The 9,945-nt window shown below is 37.6% G+C and overlaps 1 protein-coding gene across 1 annotated transcript; it reads left to right on the forward strand.

Moving 5' to 3' along the window:
- The first annotated feature begins 7,719 nt into the window (after positions 1–7,719).
- Positions 7,720–8,322, forward strand: LOC144252578 (tumor suppressor candidate gene 1 protein-like). The gene has a single exon (XM_077794814.1). It carries the CDS (start codon positions 7,720–7,722, stop codon positions 8,320–8,322), a length of 603 nt encoding a protein of 200 aa, XP_077650940.1.
- Positions 8,323–9,945: the final 1,623 nt, after the last annotated feature.

Here is a 9,945-nt window from a genome sequence, read left to right on the forward strand (position 1 = left end):
AAAATTCTTAAAAATTTCTATTATTGACTTAAATGATATGTATGTAAATTAAGAACTCAGATTCAGGCAGACTCACTAACATAGGTTACGTATATTGAATAAGAAGTAGCCCTACATGTACAAGGTTGCTGATAGAACTGTTTGTTGGCTTAAATTATACATACAGAAAATGCTGGAAATACCCAAAAAGATCATTTGCTGTTTCTTTTTCATTATCAATATCAACATGGTTTCTGAAAGTTGAGACCTATAATTAGAGTGAGAAGTGGAATATATGAATTTTCCCAGTGCTGTCCAAAAAGGTCTTTCTGTGATAATAGCAATGTGCTAAATCTGCTCTGTTCAAGACCGTATAGCTCCCCCTTGTTTTTTTTCCCCTTTCCCCTCACTTCCTCTTGTATGTAATTTTGTATAACCCTGAGGATCTCCTTCCATTTCCATGCAATTTCCCTTCTCTCTCCCTTTCCCTCCCACATCTCGTCCCTGTTTAATGTTAATCTTCTTCTCATGCTCTTCCTCCCAACTCTGTTCTTAGTTACTCTCCTTACATCAAAGAAAACATTTGGCATTTGTTTTTTAGGGATTGGCTAGCTTCACTTAGCATAATCTGCTCTAATGCCATCCATTTCCCTGCAAATTCTATGAAAAAAAAAGAGGGAGAAATGAATTACAGTAGATGGGGTAGAGAGAGAAGATGGGAGGAGAGGGGAGGGGAGGGGGGATAGTAGAATACAGGAAAGGTAGCAGAATACAACAGACACTAGTATGGCAATATGAAAAACAGTGGATGTGTAAACGATGTGATGCTGCAATCTGTATATGGGGTAAAAATGGGAGTTCACAACCCACTTGAATCAAAGTGTGAAATATGATATGTCAAGAACTATGTAATGTTTTGAACAACCAACAATAACAATTAAAAAAAAAGACCGTATAGCTACTAAGCTACATGTGACTACTTCAAATTGGGGAAGGTGTAACTGAGGAACTTATTTTTAAATTTTAATTTAATTTTAATTAATTTAAGCTTAACTTTAAATAACCACATATGGCCAATGAACAACATGGGTTCCAATTCCTTAAGAAATGATGAAATAACAATATTGTAGAACTAACAAAGACATTTCCAATCTTAAAATGTCTATTTGGGGGTATTTTTGTGGCCAAGTTTTTTTTTTTTTTGTGGATGCCTTTTGCTTTCAGTTACATAATTTTCTGCTAATCTATAATATACTTTCCTACTTTTATTAATCCAGCTAGTGTTTTTTATACTGTTTTAAGGAAGGAGGTATATCCCCCCATGTAGAAAGGAGCCTAATGAAGATAGATAAGTCATGCTGCTTTTGTTTATGTCACAATTTTCCCTGTAGCTAGAATTAAATGATGCTGTCAAAGGGCAATGCTAGTGTTTGATGGCTTTTAATATTTTTTGTCCATATCAAAAGACTAAATAAATGCAATCAATATTTTCAATTCCTAACTCGCCAGTAATTATTCCAATAAAGAGATATTCATGCTACCAAGCATTAATACATGTTCTTCATAGACCTAATAAATCTGCTTCAAGAAAATAAACCATGTTCAGCTAGGGCTTTAGAGAGAATATTAGCAAACACGAAGCTCAGAATGTGATTAAGCAAACTCTTCAGCACATGGGGCTTACAAAATATGGATTTTAGAACCCAAACACTTAATGAGAACTATCAAGAAATAAGAATCATATCCCCAAAGGGGGAGCATATTTTATTTGGGGTGTCTCCTTAGTCAAATAACTCAAATGAGGATTTTAACTAGCATTGGCTATTCACAAGAACTCATTCTGTAAATGTCTGTCTTGTAAAATAAAATAGACTACAAAACAATAATAATAATACCCAGAAGTTATTGTGTATTCCTTGTTGACTGCCTCTGTTTTTTAAGATATAAAAAATCCCCACATTAACCCCCTGAGGTAGATACTGGTTTTATTTCCATGTGACAAATGAAGACACCATGGTTTCAGGAGGCTGTCTGAGGCCACATATCTGGGGTGCAAAGGTGTGGTATTTGTCAAAATCAGATATGTACAATCTCCAGACCCATACATCTTATTCATTACTTCTTTAAAAATAATCATCAATACTACATATTAAGACTAATAGTCATTAACAAAACTTGTTATTAAGAAGGCAATGAATGCCAACCTCCTTCTTTATCAGTTTGAATAATGCCAACAGCCTATAAACCTTTCTAGGTAAATTTCATTAGTTCAGCCTGTTGGATAGATAAATTTTGATCATTAAATAGAAGTTTTATCTGGGACAATCTTCCTTTAAAATTATACAAGAAAATGAAGGTTAAACGTTTGCTATATCCCATTCAAAAACCATTTGTATCATAAATGCATATACACGACTAACTGGTTCCTCACATCCAGGAGTTCACATCCTATTTGCAGACCCATTCACAAAAGAAATGTTAATGACACAGGGAAGAACTTTAGCATGAGGTTATCCAATTACTGGTATATACATTACTTTATCCATGTTTATTTCTTCAAATTTCTTATGGTATGATTGATGAATATAAATTGCATATAGTTAAAATACATAGCATGATGTTTTGGTCTGTGTATTGTGAAATGATACCACAATCAAGCAACAAACATTTCCAACTTATCAATGTTTAAAACAAGTAAAGAACACTTTGAATTGAGGAACACTTAGATATATGAAATGATGGAATATAAATTTCACTTTGATGGATTCTTTTCAATCCAGGTAGGTGAAAAAAAAAGAAAAAAAGAAAAAGAACGTAGTGTAGTAGTCAGCTTAGGCTATTATAACAACATACCATAAACTGAGTGACTCAAACAATAGGAATTTTTTCTCACAGTCATAAAGGTTGAGAAGTCTAAGATCAAGGTACTCATTCAGTTCCCTGGTGAAGGCCTACTTGCTTGCTTACAGATGGCCATCTTTTCCTCATGTACTCACATGGCACAAGCAAAGAGAGGAAGCAAAAACTCTGGCATCCTTTCTGATGAGGGTACTAACCTAATAAATACATTCAAAAGCTTTTATTTAAAGATTGAGAAATACTAAAACATAGGTATAACATGTAGGGAAAAAATATTCCCACTCAAATTTGCTGATATGAATCTTCTCAAATTACCTACAAAAATATTTTGAGGCATTATATTAAAAAGCACAGTTATTATAAATTTGTCTATACATCATTTTTTCTTTTACCTAAGATACAGAAAACAACTTTTAAAAATGAAATTTAGAGGCTGTGGTTGTGGCTCAAAGGTAGAGCACTCGCCTAACACATTTGAGGCACTGGGTTGGATCCTCAGCACCACATAAAAATAAACAACAACAAAAAAGATATTGTGCCCAACTATAACTAAATATATATATATATATATATATATATATATATATATATATATATATATTAATATATATTAAATTGTATATATATATATAATTATATATAACACATATAATTACATATATTAAAAATTGAAATTGCTGAATAGAGAGAATGGACATAAGGTTTATGGATATGAAAAAATGTTCAACATCTCTAGCAATTAGAGGAATGCAAATCAAAACTACACTGAGATTTCATCTTACTCCAGTCAGAATGGCAATTATCAAGAATACAAGTAATTGGGCTGGGGATGTGGCTCAGGTGGTGGCGCGCTTGCCTGGCATGCGTGCGGCCCGGGTTCCATCCTCAGCACCACATACAAACAAAGATGTTGTGTCTGCCAATAACTAAAAGAAATAAATATTTAAAAAATTCTCTCTCTCTCTCTCTCTCTCTCTCTCTCTCTCTCTCTCTCCTCTCTTTTTTAAAAAAAAGAATACAAGTAACAATAAATGTTGGTGAGTATGTGGGGAAAATGTACACTCATACACATTGCTGATGGGACTGCAAATAAGTGTAACTGTTCTGGAAAGCAGTATGGAGAGTCCTTAGAAAACTTGGAATGGAACTACAATTTAACCCAGTTATCCTTCTCCTTGGGGTCCACCCAAAGTTCTTAAAATCAACATACTATAGTGACATGACCACATCAATATTTATAGCTCAATTCACAAGCTATGGAACCAATCTAGGTGCTCTTTAACAAATGAATGGAAAAATAAAATGTGATATATATACACAATGGAATATTTTAACTATACAGAATGAAATTATGGCATTTGCCAGCAAATGGATAGAACTGGAAGAAACTAGCATGCTAAGTGAAATAGGCCAATCCCCAAAATACGCACAGGCCTAATGTACTCTCTGATATGTGGATACTAACACACAATAGGGCATGGAGAGGGAAAAATAGATGTTCATTAGATGATAGAAAAGAGTGAGGATGGGAATAGGAAAGACAGTAGAATGAATCAGACATAACTTTCCTATGGTTATATATGAATACATGGCCAGTGTAACTCTATATCATGTACAACCACAAGAATGGGAAGTTATATTCTATATATTTATAACATGTCAAATACATTCTACTATTATGTATAACTAAAAAGAACAAATTTTTAAAATGTCCTCTTCCTAGAAGGAAGAAGAAAACAAATAGTTGAAATTACAGTTGTTACTTCAAAAAGATAGCAAAACCAAGTACCATAAAATGATTTACTAAATTTTTATGCTTTTATTCTAAATCGTTTGTAAGAAACTCAAAGTTCAAAGACTAATTCTTGAATAACCAATTATTTTTTAAAGAAACAATTGGTTTCATAAATATAAAGTACAAGTATTCTATTGGATTTTATATCTTTTTATTGGGGTAAAACTGTCAATTTTATTATAGGAGAATCATAACCTCTTACTGTTGAGGAAGAGCAGCTAAAGGGACTGGAATGAATATGATGAAAAAAAAAGAGTTGACTGAACCCAGGGTCTGACACATACTAGGTAAGCACTATACCACCAGTTTCCTATACACAAAACCTTTTTTTTCTTTTAAGGAAAGCCCTTCCTAAGTTGTCCAGACTGGTCTTGAACTTGTGATTCTCCTAATTTAGCATTCTCATAGCTGGTGTTACAGGCCTCTGTCAACGCACCTGGGGATTCATGTACTTTTGAGATTTCTCTGTACCAAGCAACTTGTTATTGTTTAGAAGTTCTTATTCATCAAAGAGAACACAATGTCTAATCTTTTTTCTAATTAGAACCACATATATTTATTTTCTTCTTTTAAGGTCCATTATAGCCCTATATTTTCTTTTAAATTTTATCAGTTCTATAATTTATCTTAAATTTTTCATTTATTTCCATATATTTGTTATATTACTTGTCCAATGATATTTTCATATATAGACCACTCACTAAAGTGGGAAGCAGCCTTTTGTATGTCAATATTTAGAAATAAATGTAATGCTCATCTCCAGATATATAACATTGGCAAATTAGTGTAATTAAATATAAATTTAAATACAAGTCAATAATTGTGGCAGTGATCATTTTAGTCACTCTGTTGCCCCAAATTCTATTTTGATTTAGAAATTACATTGTCTCTACTTCCTGTTTAGATTGATTGGTGAAATCTCCACTAATCATAGGTGAACACTCATTGATACCTAAGAATACTTTCATTACTATTATTGATATATTTTTGATGGATTAATGTTTTTCTTTTATCCTTTCCTTCATTGTCTTCATCCCTCCCTCTCTTCCCCTTTTTCTTCCTTCCTTCTTTTCATAAAGTAAACACAGTTGTATATACCATCTGCCTGCCTCACAGTCATAGTAAAAATGGATTCTGCCCTTTATGAAAATAGATATAAAATTAGATAGTTGCCATTAACATATATCAAATAGATTGGCAATTTTATTGGACCTTCTGTTGCTTGATCAGTTATGTCTGCTTATCATCGCATTTTACATTATTCGATTCATTTGTTAGGACAAGAGTGTATTTAGGATTTGAGGATTGTGTATAGAGGATATGCCAGCAGGCCTTTCCATTCAACAAAGGCCAATGTTCTGTAAAAAATACATTAGCTAATGATGCATCACAAAAGCTACAAGAAATTTAGAAGATATTCTGCAAGGAATACAGCCTAATTTTATTGGAAGCAGTAAAAATGAGATACTACTAGATTTACAAATGTGGGAGTATGGTGAGGAATGGTACCTACAAAAAGTAAAACAAAACACCCAGGGGATGAATGGCTCCAATGCCAATTTTTCTTTGTAGTTTATGAGGCACATCTTTCTTACTATTCCACAGGCCCTCAAAATCCGAAATCTCTAAACCTGAGAGTTCATGGTCTTTCCTTAATACAAATGTTTTCTCCTGCATTTTCTATATACACCAAAAGAACATATTCTTGGTTCCACAGGCCACGGAGAAGGCAGTTACTGTCTGCAACAAGGTTTAAAATGTCTGCTTTTAATGGAAACTGAGAATGGCATGATCTCCCATAAAACTACACTTACATTATTTTAAATTCTGAGATTACATCTTCCTTTCTTATTTCATGAAATGATTGTAACAGTTTGAGGTATTTTAGGATCTTACTTGATAAAACAAAAATTTTGAATAACTGTATTTTCTCCTAGTCACAATTTTATTTGTACCATTCATACAAAAATGCATATCTATGAACCAGGGTTCTCATGTGTTCTTTTTTTTAGTTGTTGATGGACCTTTATTTTATTTATTTGTATGTGGTGCTGAGTGAGAATGGAACCCAGTGCGTCGTGCATGCTAGGCAAACGCATTACCACTGAGCCACAACCCCAGCTCCTCTTGTGTATTATTCATTTACTTGTTCCAGTGTTTTGGAGATTTTATTAAACCTAAGAATTACCTAGGACCTTGTTAAAATGTAATTCTTTTCCCCGTCTCCCCAAAGATATTCCAGCACCAGTACCTAATTCTTACTTTACAATAGTAGAAATACACTGTGGGTGAACATTATTAAAAACAAGGAAACTTATTCACTTGTTATGCACTTCTCCCCAGAAATTTTGAAACTTGTCAAATATTCAGTTTCTTCAATGAAAGGGGCACATCTTAAGTTTCATAGGTTTAAGGGACTGGCTTGAGCAAATAAACCAATGATCCCCTTAACTCCATAAAATTGAAAACAATTTACAAAGTGGATTTTCTGGTTGTTCAGAACTTGTAATTGTCTGTATGATCTGGAGTGCTACCTCTCCTTGCTCCAGAGTCTCAAGACAAGTGCTCAGGCCCATTCCGTTGAATGTTCTATTAAGCACAGAGATGGGTTTAACCGCTAAGTTTTAAATGAAATAATGACAGCTTTTCAGTTTGCCTCATAATTCTGTCCCATTACTTATTACTAGAAGTAGTAGTTTTGATTTTGAGACTGCCATATAAAAAGCAAAGTAACCAATGGTGGTTGAGCTGGAGAGCAGGACTGGACGAGGCCGTCTTGTTCCTGCAGTGCCCAGGCCTGCAGGGAAGCGCCCAGCAGAGGATACTCGCTTTTCCCCGCCTGGCCAGAGGGATGAGCAGAAAGAGCTCCCCCAGGGCATTGTGTGTGAGCTGGGCCCAGAGATAGCAGGCCCAGGGGGGTAACTCCGCCGCGGGAAACAGGACACGCCTCAACCCGGGCAAATTCCCGGCCTCTTCTGGCCACAAGCCAGCTGTCGCTGGACCGCCCCGCCGGTCCCGAACTGGTCCGCGCCTTGGCGCGCGGCCCCTGGGCCCTTGGCGCTGGCAGCGCGGTTAGGATCGGACGGATGTGGCGCATGCGTGGTGGCGCCACCCGGCGCGGGAGCTGTGGCTGCGGGGACACAGATGGGCCAGGCCGCCCGGGCTGGGTTCCGCAGCGCAGCGGAGGCGACGGGGGTTGGCGAGGCTGTGCGGGTGGCGCCCGACAGCAGCTGGAGGAGCGTTTCGCGGACCTGGCAGCGAGCCACCTGGAGGCCATCCGCGCGCGGGACGAGCGGGACCAGCAGAACGCGAGGCTGCGCGAGGCGAATGCCCGGCTGCGGCTAGAGAACCGGCGGCTGAAGCGCGAGAACCGCAGCCTCTTCCGTCAGGCTTTGCGGCTCCAGGGGGAGGGCGGCGACCGGATGGCCGCAGAGGCGGCCCTGGGTCCCCCGGAGGCTGGCACGAACCGGAGGGAGAGAGGTGGTCGCCGTGAGGATGAACCAGGCAGCCCCAGGGCCTTGAGGGCCCGGCTGGAGAAGCTGGAGGCCATGTGCCGCAGGGCCCTGCTGCAGCTGCCCCTCGAACAGCAAGGGCCGTGCCCGCGTGTGGACAAGGAGGAGCCGCCTGTGCAGGAGCCCGACTCTGGCCTCTGTGCCCAGGACCCGGCGCCCCCAGGGCCCTGGCTGTAGCCTCCGGCCTCAACCGGGAGAGGCGGGGCCTCCTGAGCGCCCCTCCTTCCGCGCTTGCTGCTTCCCCACCCTACACTGCTGGACCACTGAGCTCAGTGCCTCCAGCCCACCACCTGACACTTCCGGTGGCGCCCTGCCTCTGCCCGCGGGGTCCTGCCAGTGTCTGGGCTCTGGAGCCCCCATGTGTGTGGGCACCTGCTTCTGGGCCCTGCTGGTTCCACTGGAAGAGGCCCTGCAACAGAAGCGCAGGTTTTGAATCAGCAAGAACTGGTTCCTGGAAGCTCTTCCTAATTCATGAACCTTTCTAAGTGTATTTTTTGTTTCTCAATAATGATTCTTTGAGGGCTGAATAATGCTTCTTGAGTTGGTCGAATTTGATGTTCTTTCTTGAATCCACTAAAGCCGCCAGTTATTATTTCTTGTGTGGCCAATACTTTTGAGTGTGTGTTTTTATAAATAGGTATTCAATGGATATCCCACGAAGTACTACCTTTTTATAAAGAAGAAGAAGATATTTATGATTTAGAAATTCTTGTCTGCCCCTGGCTTAGTCCGCATACATTTAATATAAACTGATTTGTTTCACCCCAGAGAATTTTTAAGTATATTCCTATAGGTAATCCTTAGAACTGGTAAATAAAAGTAGTCCATTAAAAATGATCTAAAAGCTTCCCATGACTATTATTTGAAGTGTGTTAAAATTTTATATGTGTCTGTAAGAGATGTATAGCTTTCCTATTTTAATATCTAGATTTGGTTATCCTTTGTAAGGTTTTATTTATTTAATTTTTTACTTTATGTAACTGATCTTTTAAAATAACGTAAAGATTAGTTCATCTAAGCATTTTTCATTATTATTGCATTAATATTAGAGGTTAACCAATGTGTAGCTAATTTGTATCATTTTAACTGTTTAACAGCTTTTAAGAAATTGTAAGTTAGTTGTACATCAAAAACACCCAAGTGGAATCATTTTGGTTTTCATCATGGTTTTTGTAGTGGTCAGGAAAAAGAGATTAATAACAAAACGTTTTAAGATCACATTTTTTTTGCATTTTGTTCATGAATAACACTTTGGCCTACTAAGTAGTGAAGAGGATAACTTTGTACCTGATAAAAACTATAGAGGCAAAAAGTGTGACCTCTTTTTTCACCCATCATAAAGGTCATGGTCAATACTTCTATAATTAAAGACAGGCTAACAAGAAAAAAGCATGGCAACTTTATCCAATCTAAATTTTAGGTAAAACAAGAGCCTTTGGAAATTAAAATGAAAAACTCAGTGAAACCTGTGTTTATGACTAGATGGGAGGAATGGACATCCCTGTAGAATTATGATTTCATGAAAAGTATATGACCTATTGGTTATAGCCTGGAAAGACCTGTATGTTATCTTGGCTTCTCTATATGGCATTCTTTCCTTGGGCTTAAGGACAAGACCCCTTCTAGACTTAAGGGTCTTTTGACCTACTATCAGACAAAACAGATCAGAGAATTTCTTTATGGCCTGCTCCTGAGCAGAAAAGGATGAGAGAGTTTGAAAATATATCTGCATTCTGTAATTGAGGAAAAGCTGTTCTATGTTCTATGTTTCTATGAGCTGCCTTGAGAAAAGCAAGTTCT

This window comes from Urocitellus parryii, unplaced genomic scaffold (genome assembly GCF_045843805.1).
Source record: "Urocitellus parryii isolate mUroPar1 unplaced genomic scaffold, mUroPar1.hap1 Scaffold_48, whole genome shotgun sequence".
Taxonomy (NCBI): Eukaryota; Metazoa; Chordata; class Mammalia; order Rodentia; family Sciuridae; genus Urocitellus; species Urocitellus parryii.

Bases quoted from the DNA above. Each gene is read 5' to 3' on its own strand.
- LOC144252578 (XM_077794814.1), top strand. From the start codon at position 7,720: ATGTGGCGCATGCGTGGTGGCGCCACCCGGCGCGGGAGCTGTGGCTGC.